Genomic DNA, 18,856 nt, shown 5'->3' with positions numbered 1-18,856 from the left:
GCTAAATGATTCACCAGACTGATGTCGAATATGGCGGGAATGCTGCACCTGAGAGGCATCAGGGCCTCTCTGTATCTGGACGACTGGCTTCTCGACTCCTTCCTTCAATCACTGTCTGGAGGATCTTTAAGCGACAATCTGTTTATCAGAGCGGAACTAGGACTTCTAGTAAACAGGCAGAAGTCACATCAGCCCCATCTCAAGACATCCATCTAGGGATGAGATTCCAGTCTCGAGATTTTAGTTTTCGTCACCATCAAGATGGAACAGACCTTAGTAAAATTAAAGGACTTTCTGAGGAAACGGATGTGCTCGGCGAGGGAATGGATGAGCCTGCTAGGGACCCTTTCCTCGCTAGAACAGTTTGTTTTCTTAGGAAGACTAAACCTTCGCCCACTCCAATTCCACCTCAATCGGTATTGGGGCAGAGAGAAAACGAGCTCAGAGAAAAGAATTATCCCCATTTCAGAGGCGATGAAACAATGCCTTCAGTGGTGGAGAGCGACGAGTCAAGCTTCAGGGCCTTTCATTCGACAGAAGAACCCAGACCTATAGTGTTGTTCTCCGGCGCGTCGGTTTCGGGAGTGGGGAGCAACATTGGGAGAAGTTGGAAGTATCAGGATTCTGGACCCGAGGCAAGAAGCTCCTCTGGAAGTCAAAAGGAGCGGCTGCGTATTTTAACCCTCAAAAGTTTGCTCAGTCCAAAGACCGAAGTGCATTGCAGAATTCCGCTCGACAACACGGCCGGCGTTAGCCTACATCCAACAAACAAGGCGGAACCACTCCAGGTCACTGTACGAAGCGATAAACGCTCCTTATCTGGGCCAAAGAGAAAAAATGTGACATTGTGACCGCGTTTCATTGGGAAAGAAATGTGAGGTCAGACAGTCCCTAGGCGGAAAGGTCAAGTCCTGGCAACAGAATGGACCTCTTCACCCAAGATCTGCAGAGGGTGTGGCGGTTTGGGGTCGTCCATGCATAGACCTCTTATACAGCTCAAGCGAAGGATGGAGGCGTGCTGCTCTCCTGTGTGCCAGACCCGAGGCAGCATACATCAGTCACGTTCACTTACTAGGTGTTCCAACCTGTAGGCGTTCACGCTTTTCCCCCTTCAAGATCATAAACCAAAATTCATTCAAGTTTGTGTCCACGAGCACCAGGATGACTCTAGTGGTCCCTTACAGCCAACAAGAGGAATGGTTCACAGAGGTCACGAGAATGGATGGTGTTGCCAGTCAGCCACTCAGAGCCAGATCTACTCAAACAACCCCACTTGGAAAGGTATCACCAGCCTCCAAGGTCTGCCTTCTTTGCCTTCAGACTATCGAAAAACTACTTAAGAGCTAGAGGGTTTTTAGAGGAGGCAACTAAATGACTCATGAAGCTAGGAGGTCATCTACCATCAGTCTTCAATCCCAAAGTGGGATATTTAGAGGATTGGTGTAAAACAACTCCGTGTCCTCTTCAGTACCTCTAGCCCAGATGGCGGATTTTCTTCTTTACCTTAAGAGAGCGTAACTTTCAGTCTCGACCTAGTAAGGGATACAGGAGCATGTTGGCAGCTGTCTTCAGACACAGAAACTTATGGTTGTCTGCCAATAAGGATCTCAAGACCTTCTCAGATCATTGAGACTACCAAGAGAAAAGTCAGATCTCACCAGCGTGGAACCTAGGCCCACGATAGTCCTAAAATTCCCTCATGTCCAATAGGTTGAACCTTTGCAGAGATTTCATTTAAGATCTCACAATAGAGAGCTCTATTTTTAGGTTTGTAGAGCCTTCAAAGGGAGTCAGTGAGTGCATGCCCAGTGTGGTTTAGGGCAGCAAAGCCATCTGCTCTCTCTACAACTGGGGTTTTTAATAGGCCAAGACGTCCTTCACAATGGCCCAAGGCTTTGAGTTATGAATCTGGCAGAGATCGCAGGTAAGGAGTTAGAAGTCCCTCTGTCCATTAAAATCTGAGAGCGTACCACAAAGGGCCAGAGAGAAGGAATTTCTGAGGCAAGTCAGAGGCGCTTTAATTGTTCAGTTAGAAGCCCTCTCTACAATGTCCACAAGAATGGGTATCACTTTCATTAGACAGTTGATAAGAGCGCATTCAGAATGCAATGAAACGGACCTTAGCTTCTAAAGGTTAAAACCCATGAGGTCAGAGCGGTTGCAACCTCTGTAGCCTTTAGACAGAATAGGTCCCTATGAAATATCATGGTCTCTACCTTCTGGAGAAGCAAGTCAGTGTTGCCTCACCTGCTTGAAGCAAGTACAAGCGCTTTATGGCGAGCTGCACATACACACTGCAGGACCGTTTATGGCTGCGCTCAGTAGTGGGAGGAAGGGACTACCCCTGCAATCCCATAAATGATGCCCTTGATTCTTGCCTTGGAATAAGGTTGTGTAATCTTATGGTTGTTTGTAGGGTGGAGGCGCAATCTTCCGCAATCATTGATTACAGTCAGGTAATCAGTTCATTCATATGGCGCCAGACAAGGTATTATAAGGTTGTCTGTCACATGAGTTGTTATACGGTTGGCAGCTCTAGAGTCTTCAGCCCCTGAGTGGATGACTGGACCCTCAGGAAAACCAGACATAATGAGGAGTTCATTTAGAGTCAGCTTCCTTAAACCCAGGTAGAACCTTAAGTTGGTTGATTAGCCCATAAGCAAAATTCCAAGATGTTGGCTGTCTCTGACCCTCCACCAAAGGTGTCAATCAAGCTATATATATAACTCAGTAAGTCGGATGTTTAAAAATGATATTTTCATAATAAAATAGAATTTTTGAGACATGCCCCCACCTGTGGTCTCTGATAAATTCCCACCCTCCTCCCCTCTGAGACTAGGAGCGGAAGATCCTGAGGAACCAGTTGGAATGGTTCAAATTTGCCACAGGTAAGAGGGCTTTTACTAATTGGTACACCTGACTACCACACTCCAGCGATTGCCATGAGATTTTGAAATTCTGCTCACTGCGTCAGGGACTTAAGCTATATATATAACTACCAGGTAAGTATGTTCAAGAATTTTATTTTATTGTAAATATCATTTGAATTGATTTTTGATCCACACCTGTACATATTGTCTGTGAGGAACAGCAGACAGCAGACCCAATGGATTTGAGGATAACTTGGATATTGTGGACTTTGCTTTCTTGCTTGAATGGTGCAGTTGCTCACAGAACAAATGAGATTTCTTACAGACCTCCTCAGTTCCTGCCACTAGTCCTTCAAGACTAGGGTTCCATGACACCAGGAAGATCTCTAATTATTCAATTCAACGAAGAAGTTCAATTTCTTTCAACTATAAAGATTGCATTCCTAGAAAAGGTACTGATTCCAGTAGGCACCTGAGTCTGCTCAGCTAGAAGAAAACTTGTGCTGTAATTGAATCAGCTTCTGCAAAGAGAGTGTCCTTTTGCCCATTATGAGTACAAGGAGATTAGTTGATCACAGTCATTTCACGTCATCCACTTCCCATTTCAGCCTAACATGTTGAGGTCACCATTATCTCGCATATTAACGATTTTCAGAAATTTTCTATTGACTTTCCATTGATGGCAAGGCCTGTAGAGAGTCTGAGGTAGGGATTCTTCACCAGCCTTTGCAAAAGATTCTTTACTTTCTATACTAAAATCCATGAATGAGTCACACCTTCTCTTGCAAATTCATTAGAACAAGTTAGAGTTAACTCCATAGACTGGACCTCTTTTTAGGGTCTGTGGACTTTGGATTATTTGGGGACAGCAGAGTATTTTTCTATTTTTGTTCTATATTAGTAAATATGTCATTGTAAAGAATAAAATTTTCACCCATTCAGGAGCACTTTTGAGATGGGATGAGACTTTTCTCACAGCCTCTTTTGAAGGCAGTGGTTGAACTTGAGATGTGCAAGCTTGCGTGTTTGAAGTACTCTAGTGAATGTTCTCAGAAAAGGAACTTTTGAGACATTCAGGACTGTCTCTGGACCTGGTGATGACCTTTCAATCAATTTTCTTTCAAAATGTGAAGTTTTGTTGTTAGTTTAATAGGCAAAGTTTGGACCATTCAGTGTCCTCTTTTACAAAAAATTTTGATTAACATTTTATCTCAGATCTTTTTAATTGTGTACTGTGACATTCAGTAAGTTTAGAAGGCTCACGCCTTCAATTCATTATGAAGTATTTTTCAGATTCTTTGCCAGATTTCTTGATGAGATTTTTTTAAGTTTAAACTCCATTTAATTATTTTCATTTCAAACCCTATTTTTAAAACGAAAGCTCTTGTCCATGGTTTCTTGCATGACTTTTGCATACTCCTTGCCCGATTCAGCAAGAGACTTACAAGATTAGGATTCTATGGACCTTGTCTTTTGTCAAGGTGATATTAAATATTTCAAGTAACCATAATCCTTCTCAGCTCCTTTTCCTTTTAACTTATCTCTGGCAAAGTGAGCCAGCCTCTCAGTCATTATTTGAAGATCAGTTTATTGCTTTTGCTGTTCGAGACTTCATTTGTATTTCATCACCAGATTGCCAGGGAAATATATATCCTTTCTCCAGTTTGCTGAGACAAGTCATTAACTCCACTTAGGTGATGAAACTAAGGTCAGAATTCTGTTAATCATTCCAACTAGGCCTGCTACTAAGGTGTAAAGTTTCCAAGACCTCCCATTGTTACACCTTACAGAGTGGTTCCAGTCTAGCCCATGTTCTTTGGGGAGCTTTGGGTTCCATAGAAATTCTTCTCTTTTACCAAGAGTTTCCTTGGTCTTACACAGTTCCCTTTCAAATTTTAAGATGTAGAAACTGTGCCTTCAGCCTGAGTTGATTTTTGGTGGAACCAATGTCATTTTTTTAAACAAAACTGTTTTCATATAAACCCCATTACTTCAAAAAGTGTTCACTGATTCCATGGCTCTTTTCTTTAGCCCAGACACACAAGGTAAATTCAGTTGACATTTGGAGTCATTAACTGTGTACATGCACTAACCTACTAGAACCAACTGGATGAGTGTCTTTGAATGTGTAGATGCACAAAATAGGTTATCTAAAGTAATGAATTTGTACTGAAAACTTGCACTAGAGATTACATTACGGTATTTCACAGTTTCACTTAAATTGTGTTAGGTTCTTCAACCAAATGCTTCCCAAATAGTGCGGCAGATAATTGCATATTTCATAAGAATCGTTCAGATAATTAAAACAAACATAAATTTTGCACAAATTACTCTTTTAAATTCCCTCTATCAGAAAAGGCGCTAGCCCATAAAAATTTAATAGTGACCCAAATTCAGATGGCGACCAGTATAAATGAATTTTGGCCTAAGCCCCTACTAAAATAAGCATATATTCCCTCTAGCAATATGGTGAACTCTTCATACTATTTCTTGTGAATATTATGTTTCTGTAGCTTCCAGTACAGTTTACCTTTAAATATGGGGCTATAATGCCTTGAAAGGTGAAACAATAATTATATTGAGAAATAATGTCAGAACAACAATTATCGTTTTAAGCATGGATCTTGGTTTCTGTGGTTTTAGATCCTAATGAGAGGCCATCTCTTTGAATAACTCATCAATTTTGAAGGAAAATTAATAAATGTAAAAGAGTGGCATGTCTGCACACAGCAGGGCACACTGGTGACATCACTGCTGTGTAACTCAGCATGGGGTTCAGTGCCAGCTAATCCAGCTTTACTAATCCTAGCAATTATATTAGACTAGTAGTTTGTAGTATAGTTTAGTTTGAGCCTCCCAAATGCTTTTCTAACAGCCCCCCAGACCAGCTATAGTTAGATGGCAGCACCTGAATGTGAACAGGTTTGCCAGTGTGGAAGGCAGACCCAGGGTATGGGGGCTGTACATGATGATGGTTCAGCCTTACTTACCGGATGGTGCTTTAGATCTGCAGGACTTCGTAGCACTGGATGAATGATAGGGCTAGGTGTAGGGGGCCGAACCTGGATTGAATCCCATACAGGGTGTGTGCTTTTGTTTAAGGTGGTAAAGGATAACCCTCAGGCCTTAATCAAAAGTGAAATCCATGGCAGAATGTAGTGCCAATCAATATTGACAGTAGAAAAACAAACTGGAGTTTGTGTTGTCTGCCAGGCATTGCATGAGCTGATGCCCTACTTCTTTTCCAGCAATATGGCCACAGAGCTATGCTTTCGTTGGCTGCCTATTATTCACCTCAGGACATGTACCTAGAGTTCACAGAGAGTTGCACAAGGTTCAGGCTGGCAACTTTGTTGTGCACAAGACCCAGTCGCCAGTTCTGCAATGGCTCTTGACCAAGCTCATATGAGCAGACCAATGCCTTTATAAAGAGCTGATGGCGAACCATTGGGCTGACTGAAGATCCGTCAGCACTCAGAAGATGGATGAGTGGCTGGCCCAGAGATCATCCGCTTGGTGTCTGCCTCCTGAAACAGAGGTTCAAAGTAAGGAATTTAATGAGCAGACAACACACCATGAACAAACACCTCATGTACTGAAGACATTCTTGGAAGAGTCAACAGAAAGCTGTCATTGGCTTTGCAACACTTAGGAAGTCCTTTTCAGGAAGAAAGCCAGGATCTGTTCCATTGACAACAAAGACATTTGCCCACCAGCTCAGCAAGAACTTCTACAGACACACCTTGACAGAGGCCGCACTACGATTTAGAAGTTTTCAGACTCTTTGGCAAACAATGCAGTCTCCTTCATGAGCGATAAAGAAGAACAGACTGACTTCTTCAGGCAGGCTGCTCTGTAGAACAGTCAAAGCAGAAACTTCTGAAGGAGGATTACTCCAGCTTTTCTCAAAGCTATTTATAATATCCTGTCAGAGCCATGAATGTGATCTGCAGAATTCTTCAACAGAAATCAAACATTCCCAACTTCCCTTAGTGAGGGTGGTAGGCTGTACACATGTCAAGTCTCCAGCTGACCTCGGTCCTGGAGGTCATCATGTTACACGCTGAAGACAAGGGCTTAAGACTGATGTCCTCATTGTAGAATGGATCAGCTTTGGTCCATGCCATACCAAAGAAAGGAAAGACCTTTGAGGCTATACGCTGCGACTTCTTGCCTGTGATACAATCCTGTAACAATTTACATCATCACATCTGTATTTGATGTATACAATACATCCAGCCTCAAGCTGAGACCAGGCTCCAGCACGTGGTCAAGGAGGAAGCGCAAAGTGACGAACAGAACACAATTCCATCCAACTGGCGCAATTTCCTGAACCACGATGCCAACAAGACAGAGTTGTTCCAGTTCCTGGCAGACAAAGTTGCCCAGATGTCCTGCCACAAATGTTGTCATTGTTACCACGAAAAGTCTGCTGTCCTCGGCACTCAGCGAGCTTCAGTCTTCGAGACTGGAAAGAAGTGCACTCTCATGAGAAGCTGACACGCATCTTTCTCATACCAAATATACAGAACATGGAACAGAGACCATCAGTTAAAACAAATGACACAGATCTTCTTGTCGTTGCAGTCAGTGCTCTCCACTCTCCACAATCTAGGGACAGAGAAGCTATGGGTGGCAGCATTGGCCCAAGGCAGAGGCCTGCGCTGGATTGCTGTGCATGACCTGTGCAACTCTCTGGGCAGGAGAAGGTGAATGGCATGCTCTTCTTCCATGCGTTCTGAGCTGTGATACAGGTATCAGCCTTCGGGCAAGGGCAAGACATGGCAGACATGGAACATCTTTCCAGAGGCCTCACTGTGTTCTCAAACTGAGTCACTACCTCTCAGAGTGGAAGGGAGAGTGACCCTGAAGGTCTGGAGGTTTGTCATGCCTATGTGTGAAAGATCCAGCACTGCTGGCACTGTGGATGAGGCTAGACTTGATATGTTTGCCCAGAAAACCAGAGGGTATGGGACCATTCCACCAACCCAGAACTCTCCAGCACCAGCGTGCTTTGCGTACCAGGCTTTACAGTTGTGTGTGGGGCAAACCACCAATGATGTCAGCCAGCCAGAAAACCCTGCTGAGTGGGGATGGCAAAGAAAGTCTGTGAAGTGGCAAGTCACTCCTGGACAACCAACTGCAGCCCTTAGCCAAGAGTTGCCAACAACACCAATGTGGATGCAAAACTGGCTGTAGGAAAGGTGCAAGTGCTCCTCAGGCTGGGTCTTCCTGCACAGCTCTGTGCACTTGCAAATGTGAGAGTCTAGATAAATGTTGCCTCTCTTCAGTAGATAATCTGGCTTGGGCATCCAGCGTGTCATGCTATACCTACCTTCTTATCCTCGAATTTTTCAAAGGTGTAGGTTGAGGGCCTATACATAGATTAGTTGCGTTAGTCAGTATTTCTCTTCTTTTCTTTTTATAGTTGATCTTAGACACAGTATTGTATGTGACCATACCATTTACTATTTTCAGTTGAAATAGCATATTAGTTAAAACTGTCCCCCCCAATCACATGAATATACCATTAAATAAAAACAAGTTGGTCTCTATGTCTGCTAGCTGTGGATAGAAAAAACTTTTATAGCAACATGTTTGTCATGTCTGGATTTTCAATTCATTTTAGTAAAGTTTTCAATAAAATGTGTGGTATGGAACATTTTTATAACCTAAAGTCGGAGTTTAAAAAAAAACTGGCATATTCATCCAATAGTGCTCCCAAATAGACAGATCTCAACATAGATGGCGGCCATTTTGAAAATAGCCGCCATCTTGGACCCTCAATTATTAGCGCCCTTTTTTCTAAGAGAAAGTAGTCTTAGGAATGTTTGTGCCAAATTTCATGCTTGTTTCACTATCTGAGCGATTTTACAACCAAATGCTTCCCAAATAGATGACCTTTGTTAGCAAGTGATAAAAGAAAAAAATAGTTAACAATTTATTTATAAGTAATATTTATGTATAATTTAACATTAATGGGCATACTCAGAAGATAAGGATATAGTTCACACCATGTTTAGACAAAGCCTTTAGTAGATGGGTGGAATTTGGAATGCATATGGCACATCCAATGGGGTTTTAGTTCATAGTCTGTTGAAGGCAGAATAATGCCATGCCCACACAGGAATCCCAGATGCATTTTATATATATAAATCAGCAACTCATACTCAGAGAGGTTTTTGTGGTGTTTTGAACTCTCAAAATAGAGGCAGTTGCCAGTGTTTTAGGAGGTTTAAGTATTTGCAGATTTTAGCTATTCACAGGTGTTGACTGTAATGTTAACTGCTTTTGTAAAAGTTTATGGATATCTGGTAGGACTGAGAACCTACTCGTACTAACAAAAGAGACCCATGTGTATAGCACAGTTGGCAGTCAGTATAAAGGGGTAACAGTAGACAGTTATATATAAAAAAAAATTAAACTGGAAAACAAATTCTAAAAATTCAAATCATACCGTACCAACAAGTGAAAACACAATCAAAACAAAGTGTCAAGCAATGCTGCAGCATTTCAGTTTTACTACTGCAAGTATATTAGGCTGAGTTACATTTACAATACTGCATTGAAACTGCTCTGTGCCACATGCAGTACATACACACACACACTTTCCATCTCAGTTTCTCATTTTTTTATTTTTGGTGTTTTTGTCATAATTTCCATCACAGAACAATGACAATAAAGTGATAATACAAGATGGTCCCCCCCCCAGGCTAATTCCTATTTAAATCTATGCACTTTACAGTAGGGTATATACCCAATCATAAATTTTTATTATTAAAAACTATACTGTATAAAAAATATTGTATCCATGATTTTTTTTAATTCTTTGCATTGTATAACCAAAAATGGTTTATTATAAGGGATATATAGTAGTTTTATGGGCACAAATGGGTTGTTTGTATGATCAGCATAATGTATAGTTCTCTGTTACATAAGGGGTTCAGGATCATGCACAGTTCCAGGGTTTGCACAGGGGAGGGGGGGTCTAGGAATGTATTACCCATGTATACTGAGGGACAATTGTATATAATTTTAAAAAGATTTAAGATGGGCCAACAGCATAATGATTAGTGAAATAATACGCTTGATTTTTAAAATTCTGAAATTATTTCTTTGACACAGGATCAAGGTCATCCTAGGCATTCCCACCTGCTTTGTGGCTACCCTCTCTGGCCTGACTTTGCATGGCATGGATGAATTTAGGTATTATGCAGGCTTCCTAGGAGGTATCCATCTGAATAGTTACCTTACATCTACACAGATCAATGAGATTAACTGAAATTTATACAGGAGAAAGCTAGGTAAGCAGTTATTGGACCACAGTTTTTCAAGATTTTATTTTTCAATTTATTATTAATATATTTTATGTTAGCCAAATAAAGAACTTACAACTAAGGAAAGTTTTTGAGCTGCTAGACTTTTATTTTGGTTAATGTTAGTTAAGCTAGAAACTATCTAAATTTCATTAATGAGGTATGAAATTTTTCTTGTATTGAATTTTGATAGTTATCAAGGGCCCAGAGCTGTACAGTATTCCGATACATTTTCATTTACAAAAGGGTCAGAAGATGTACTTTTTTCAGTAAGTTAGTTTTGAATTCCTTTGAACATTATTATTTCTTAAGTAGTGTTAGCATTTAATCATGTGTTTGGTTCATTGTGACTTGCAGGTGTGGACTTCTTTGTATTTTTATAAGATATAGGAGGAAAACCTATGCTGAAAAATGTCTTGTAAAATATTAAAATGGCAATACACCATATGTACAGATTAACTGCCTCCATTTTAGTTAGTTATTATTGTATACAATGAATTTTTCTTCTTGAGTTGACTGTACATGTATAGTCCTGAATATGTATGATGGGTGGATAGACAGATGTTTATTTCTTCTTCTTCATACAAAAATTATACACAGAGGCCAGTAGAGGCACAGACCTACTATGACATACAGATTACTCATTGCAATGTATAATACTGTAATTAAGTGGTAACATAGCAAGCTACATATATAATATGTATACATAAAAAGGTATACTTTATCCTTTATGTATTTACAAAGTCAACCAGAAAATGAAAAAAATAGTAGAATTTACTAATGAGATGTAGTCTTGGAACCACCAGAATCCATAATTAAATGGAACCTAAAAAAACAGGAGCAACTATATTTTCTAAGCTAGTAAATTTTAAAAAATAAAAATACAAACAGTACACAAAACATAAAATAACATTCAATATTTACTGATACCCCATTGTTTATACAGTATTTATGTTTCATTGGGGACCAGACGGGAACAAAAAACTTTCTGGTTGCGTTTTTGTTGATAACCTTGCAGTATTTGAAAACTATATATTGTCTTTTGATCTCTTGACAAACAGGTAGAAGGCTTATCCTTGTATTACTTGTATGGTATGTATTATGTATGATAAGGCATGAGTGGCTGGAAATGCACAAGGAATATGTTTCAATTTTTATTAACACTAGAACGACTAAGCAGTCATTTTGATCACAATTTCACTTTCAGATGTATTTATTTTCTGTAATTTTTCCCTAACAAACGTGATTCTTCTTGACTTTTTCGAATTAACCAAGATGTATATTGAACTAAAAAGAAACTGAAATTAGCTTTTTGCTCTACGAGACATAGCGTTTATACCTTCAACAACCGAAGGGTAATTTTAACCACTGGTCTAAAGTTGGTTATTATGACGTGGCAATACACACACATTTCGTGACTCAATATCAAGTACAGTGGGTCCCGGTAATCGCAGGGGATAGGGACCACAACTACCCACGTTAAGCAAAAATCCGCATTGTTGGTATCCCCCCCCTCTAAAAATGCATATAACTGACTATTTTAATGGTTCAAACACCAAATATACTTTAAATTTTCATCACAAAATAAATTTAATATTTCAAAGTCATCTTACAACATTAGCCTTAAAAATATATAGGAGAATACTATGGCTTACAGCTATGTACTGTCACTTTAAGTGTTAGCTGAGAGACTGTGTGAAATTGTAGTAACTCGCAGTGTACTCATAACTGTGCATTTTATTGATTTTTCTTGTTTGGTAAGATGATTTTGAAATGATATTACAGTACAGTAAAGTGTTTTAGGATGAGTTTAGAGCGTATCTAAAATACATGGGTAGTTTGTAGAACGATGTACAGTAACTACTTTTAGTACATACTGTACAGTTACTTATGTACGAATGAAACAGTAGGCTTGCTTACATCACAGCAATCTTCGTACATATTTTTGTGTTAGTATTTTTGTGAATGAATACATTTATGATCTTGTGTATGTACATGTTACAATGATATACTAATTTTCAAATGTTAGTATGAATGTAAACACATCAATATGTCATTTCACTTACAGAATCCAGTATTTTTATTTTGGTCTGTTATAATGTGTGTAAAATAAACAGTCTTCCCACATTTATAATTTTTACATTCCTGAGAATCAGGCGATTGAGGCTCACTACTACCGAAAGAATTAGGAAAATAATTTTTTAATTGCTAAAAGACATGAATTTATTAATGGAATTGTTTTCAAAAGGTTTATGATGCAGTAATGAGAGAGAGAGAGAGAGAGAGAGAGAGAGAGAGAGAGAGAGGAACTGGTGTTACTAATAATATCTCAGCACTTAGCAGTTGGTGATGAACCTTGGCAGCGAGGCTGGGGAGGAGAATAACAGTAACCTTGTGTTGCTTACATATGAAATTCGGATTTTAAATATTTTTATGGTGATTAGAGATGAAACATCAATAGTGATAAAATATTCTCGTGTGTACTGTAATAATGCGTGATAATCATAGCGTCAACTACTAAACTTTTAAGGAAGTGTGGTTTAGTAAATCAGAGAAAGGAAAAAATATGGCAACACCCACTTACAATAAAAACAATTATAGATGTCAAGACAAGTTTTTTTTTATACATTTTATGATAATAGATCAATATTGTAGTTTATTCTGTAAGTGAAATAGTTTTATTGAATTTTTGCTGTTTTTGCATTAAAAGATTTGTATACTGATTAGTTGAACTGTGGTGTTTCTGTACATTGGTAAGCTGTTTTGTGAATTTGTGGGATTTTAATTTAGCATTTTATTGATATTTTGCTACTTACATTAATATTTAAATTTGAAAATTAGTAAATCATTTTTTTATCATAAAAAATGTATTTAGTCATGAAAATAAAATGAAAATACAATAAATAGCGAATTTTGCTCTGTGAAAAAATTCTTGAATTAGTGAATTTTCTGCGATATACTTGGAGATGGCTCCACAGAAAAACCAGCGATTAGCTGAACCAACGATTGCTGATATGCGATGTAGCAGGTACCCACTGTATATCATAATTAGTCATTTAGTCTGTGCTGAGGTCAAATACAGTGAATATGTCATCAAATTGCTTTCTTTGGACATTGAAATTCTAATACTATTGGCTTCTGATTATCATCACTCTGATTCGGTGATCTTATATGTGATAGTGAGGAAGAAGAGTGCTCTTCACAAGCTGAAAGCTCATCCACATCTAAAGAAGAAACTTCAGTGATGACACAGTGTAAAGTGGGTACAAGTCGTCCCAGTATTTGCGGGATTAGGGTCCTCTAACCACCCGTGAATGCGAAGATCATATATAGTCAGGACCCCCTTCTAAATACTTGTAACAGCCCTATTTTATGGTTCAAACACCAAAGACCCCCCCCCTCGAAAAACACTTATAACTACCTATTTTAATAGCTCAAACACCAAATATACCTTAAACTATCATCCTAAAAAACTTTATTATCATTTTACTATACTTTCAACATCTTTTTAATATTTTAATGTAATTTCAATATCACTTTAATATCATTTCAATATGTATCTTTTCTGATCGGCATGGCTATAGGGAGGTGAGAAAACTGGTTTAGGGACTGTCCAGTAGCCATCTGGAGGATCACTATAATGAGGTCTCTAATATGGGAGGGTTTATAATGAGGTCCCTCCCACTCTGTATCTAAAGGAGAAAAACCAACACATTACCAATTCAAACTTAAAGCCTGCTTCTCCACCATAGATCTCTCTCTCTCTCTCTCTCTCTCTCTCTCTCTCTCTTTACTCTCTCTCTCTCTCTCTCTCTCTCTCTCTCTCTCTCTCTCTCTCTCTCTCTGAGTTATTATTTAATCTTATGTACTATTTATTACAGGTACAATATTATTATTAGTATTAATATTTGAAAATTAGTACGTATTACCTGTATTATTACAGGAACAATATTGTGTGTGTATTATTATTATTATTATTATTGTGTGTGTGTATTATTATTATTATTGTTGGGGTAAGACCTTCTCTCAAGCAAATTATTATTAGAAAGATAGCTGCATCAGCTACCATTGATCTTGTATAAGTCTTCTCTATTTTCCTTATAACAGTTTCCTCACTGTTACTACAACTGGCGAGTAACGTGCCAATATGATTCATCGAGAGTTAAACTTCCAGTGAGTCCCTATCTGCTGAAGACTTTGAAATAAGAAAGAGACAACTGTAGAACTCCAGAGACTCCTGCAAAATCATATCAGTGGTGACCTTTTGTAGCATTGTGATCACCCCTTTATCAAGAACTTGTATCTTCACAGGATTGTAAGGGTGGGAGCCAAAGGCAATTGGTTGTGAAAGCAGGAGAGGGCCCACATCAAGAAATGGCGTATGGCAGACACAGCAGAGTATCTCCAGAACACAAGGATCAGCACACATTAGACTCCAGTCACCTTAACCCTGGCAGAAGGTTTATAAGAAGATATTTCTTAACCTTCTGAGCAAGGGCAAGGCAGAATTTGAGGCTGTGGATCAGAGTTACACAAAGTAGAGAAAGGGCAAAACATCTTGATGAATAAATGAAGCTTGCTATCTGTCCAGTGTCATGGCGCCATGTCACTGACTGGAAGAAGAGATCTGGAGATGAGAAAATCAGGGTTGAGAAGCAGCTTGGAAAGATGTCAGGAACAATGTGTGTCACATGCAGAAAGCATAACCTTACCAAAGACAGGAGCTTGAAGAGGTCTTATGAAGCTGTGTCCTGTTTCTTCATCATGACTTTGACCAGTAGACAGTACATAAAGCTTGCATTCAACACTCATACACAGTTAAGAGAAATGCCTTGTCTTGGCAGAAGGAAAACCATAAACTAGAATGGAACCAAAGCACCTAGGACTAGAACTGCTCACAGGAATCTGTTGCAGAGTTTTTCTTGGAACCAAAAGCTTCATCATAATGAAGGGTGGCATTGGGGCTTAGGCATAGGTCAAGCAGGGTACTAGATATTGAAGATGTTGTAGAGCCAGTTAAGGATCTTAGCAAATGAAGTGCTATCTGGCAGAGCATGCAGGTCTGCAGCATTACCTTCATTCAGATCCTCTTTCAGCTAAACAGAATCTTTAGAGAGATTAAACCTACCCCTTCTAGGAGCCCAAGAGCAATGGGGGAGACCTGAGGGCCCAGTGGTAGGTGAATGGATAAAGTGAATAAATGACCTAGACACAGCCAGTGGAGTAGTAACCTTGGGACATGGAGGCTACAAATTTTTTGAAGAGTCAATCAAGGACATGATAAGGAGCTTGCACAATTTGCCATCAAAAAAATCAATCAAGAAACTCAACAAAGACTGAGATGAAGAATGATTAGAGACTGTAGTCTCAGGGACTGTGGAAAACTCTCTGCAGCTTCAGGATACGTTTGAGTTTCATAGAGATTGTGGGGGGGGGGTGATCTCAGGAACTTTAGTTAAAACTTTAGAGGCCAAGGTGGTGGCCTCCACAGGCCTCTGCCAGGTAAAATTGGAGGTTTTTGTGTGGAATATCAGAAAGTTTGAGTGGCCAAATTTGAAGAAATATTCTTGTGATGAAACTTTTGTTGAATCTCTAGCCATGAAGGTGTTAAATGAAATAAATAAACGTACTAAGGCAGCCAGAGCTGCATCAACTGCCTCAATCAATTTTAGCTGTTCCCTAGAGTGGCTTTTTAATCTCTCTGAAACCCATTATCCTTAATAAATAGCATATTTTGTTTAAACAATGACATGTTAGTAACAAATTAGAATAAACAGACTGCATGATATGTATCATGTTGAAAATTAAGTAATTTTGAATAGGTCACACTTATCTGACCTATGGACAGTTGACAAAACCTACACATGGGCTAAGTTCCCACGTGCGATGTCATATGTACCTAACTAATGAATTACAGGTACTTCTTGTCACAGTTGCCTAGTTTCATCCATCACCAAATGCAAGTTTTTGCAAGAAATCTCTCAAACAAAATCTGTCAGAATGCAACATTTCGGTTATCCTAGTTTTGAGGAACGTTATAATATGGAAAACCAAACCATTCAGGCCAGCTCAGTGAGAGTTGAGAGTTTCAACTTGATGGTAGGGTTAAACTATTTGACATACTGACCACAGGACAGAAGGTTGTATCTTTTACAGGTGTAAAGATTTTATTTATGATTTATTTATAATGAGACTCCTTTTCTTACCGGTAACTTTTTTTTTTTTACCTTTCCAGGTATATCCTGACTGCTTGTATAATTTAGGTAATCTGTACTTGGAAAAAGGAGATCACACTGCTGCACTTATGACTTGGACAAATGCAACCACTCTTAAACCATCATTAGCAGTTGCTTGGACAAATATGCTGATCCTGCTAGATTCTCAAGGGTTATATCAGCCAGCTATAGAAGTAGCAAATAAAGCCCTAAAGTGAGTATAAAACGTATGATTTACTTCATTCATTTAGGAGATGCATGTCAGTATGTAGTGAGTGTGTATAGTAGCACATGATGTATTTAGGCATTATGTTATAGATTATTATCAAGTAATAAATTTGTTTGCTAGCATAAGAAAATATATGTTAAAGTCCACTTGTACAGTGAACAGATTACAAGCCATTACTTTGCAAGTACCATTTGTTCATGAGACTTACCTGCCAGATATATATAGCTGTATTCTCCGAAGAGTCCGACAAATTTCAAATTTCGCTGGCTGCAGTGCACCGGTCAGGTGGATCAGTACCCATTCCGCGCTGGGAGAGGCGAATATCAGAAACCATTCCATTTTCTATTCAATTTTCTCTGTGCTTGGACTGTCAACACCTGTTGTCAGTTCCTCCGCCCTTTTAGTTTCAGAATTTATTGTCACTTAAGTATTTTGGTTGTTTTTTGGTGATGACTGGATCTGTGACTTAGCATACGCTCTTTGTGGACCGTTTTGATTTTGCTTTTGACTTTTCTTATAATTAAGATGTCTTACCTCTAGCTATAGTATGGCAGGTGAATGTGAAGGTGAGGCCTATCGAAGACTGCAGTAGTTCCTCACTCTTTATGTATGCTATGTAAGAAATTGTTCAATGCTCTATGATAATCGATGAATGAATGTGTGGTGTCTGAGGGTAGTGGAAGAAATATGAAGCCCTATAATGCTTAAATTGGAGCGTGATAGGCTGAGAAATCTTCCTCTAGAGTGCATCCTTAGTTGGACAGTCAGGGTTTCTCCTACTATGACCAACCTGCAGTAATTATTGCTAACCCTGTAGTTTTATTTGCTGCAGAAGGTAATTCCCTGGCTCGTGTGGAGTCAATGCGTGCTCTTGAAACTAAAGTGAATGCAATTCAAGCAGCATAGTGTTAGTGCTAAACTGCCCTAGTGTTGTGGAGGGGCGTCAGATCGGCCCTATAAATAACCTCTAGGCCTGGACCTCTGTCGAACTCCCAGGGACCAGGAGGCATGTCGAAAGCCGCATAGGGAATTCGGGGGCTTCCCACCGATCTGGCGTCCCGCCCGGCCGGGTCTGGTAATATACCCAGGCTGCCAGGGATGGGTAGCAAACACGCATCCTGAGGATTGCTTCTGCGTCCTCCGACCACGTCCTCCCGCCCACACTTTGGCAGGGTTGGAGCTCTCGGTTGGACTCGCCCTCTTAAGAGAAGCTTAGAGGAGAAGGAGGCGCTTCCGTCCTCTTCCTGCAAACGTTTGTACTCTTCCCGAAAGTTGGGTGGATATTCCTCTGCAGAAGAGAATAAAGTGTTTTGAATGATCACTCTAAACCCCTGTCGCGCTAAGGCAAGGGCTGAAACTTCTTCCCTGTGGAGAGGAAGTACTCGTCTCTAAGCCCTTTTCCTTCTACTCAGGTTCATCCCTTCTCCCGAGAGAGTGGCTACTCCAGCGCGTGATTTTGTTGGAGTTTGCAACAGCAGCATTCTGGATGCTCTCTTGAACCTTTCAAGTCGAATCTGCCTGTTAAAGTACAGACTTTCACCTTCGTCTCCTGCTTGGGAGCGATACAGAGGCGTCTGTGTAAGTCTAGAGAGAGTGTTTAGTGGCTTCATATTCGTCTTCCCGAGTTGAGGTGTTGGCCTTTTCTCTTGTCTGGCATGAGGCGCGTCTTGCCCGCTCTTCGTCTTCTCACGCTTCGCGGCGCCTACCCTTGGCCTTTCAGCTAACCACTGCAGCGGCCAGCAGCATGTGCGCTATGCTCTCTTCTAGTACTTGCCTCCGAAGGCCTCGCGCGTCAGCCATGGCGGCTCGCTCGCGCCGCGTGTAACTTCAAGTCTTGTGTTGGCGCCCGCTCAGTTGTTCATCGCCAGTCGCACAACTACCCTCTTCAGGACACTGAGTGCGCATCCAACGAAGACAGGATTGCACTTAGGGCAGTCAGTGGCAGTCAGTCAGTAGCATGGCTCAGAGCTTGGTAATACCGTGTCACGTCGCGCTTCAGCCAGCCTCCAGCACGTGTTTTGACACTAAAGCCATTTAGCTTCATTTAGCAGTTATATTGCTTTGCAGGTCTATTTTTAGCTTTTCATTATATGTCATAAAAACATCAAACTGTGCTTGACAAGCAAATAAATACACAGAAAGAAAAAAAAAAAAAAAAAAAAAAACATCGTTTCCTCAAAACTAAAGTTATCGACATTCAAACCATCTCCTTCATACTTAACACAC

General features: G+C 40.0%; 1 protein-coding gene across 1 annotated transcript in view; it reads left to right on the top strand.

The window, feature by feature from the left end:
* The window catches only part of LOC136851461 (protein O-mannosyl-transferase TMTC4-like), a 180,895-nt gene that overhangs the window by 148,387 nt on the left and 13,652 nt on the right, over positions 1 to 18,856 (top strand). Inside the window, 5 exon segments of the mRNA XM_067125562.1 lie at positions 9,996 to 10,056; positions 10,059 to 10,087; positions 14,294 to 14,359; positions 14,498 to 14,646; positions 16,319 to 16,615. Coding sequence (XP_066981663.1) covers positions 9,996 to 10,056; positions 10,059 to 10,087; positions 14,294 to 14,359; positions 14,498 to 14,646; positions 16,319 to 16,615 — 602 coding nt within the window.

The sequence above is a fragment of the Macrobrachium rosenbergii genome, chromosome 3 (genome assembly GCF_040412425.1).
Source record: "Macrobrachium rosenbergii isolate ZJJX-2024 chromosome 3, ASM4041242v1, whole genome shotgun sequence".
Lineage (NCBI taxonomy): Eukaryota > Metazoa > Arthropoda > Malacostraca > Decapoda > Palaemonidae > Macrobrachium > Macrobrachium rosenbergii.
The sequence above is the reverse complement of the archived record's forward strand: the minus strand, read 5'-3'. Positions and strand labels throughout refer to the sequence as shown.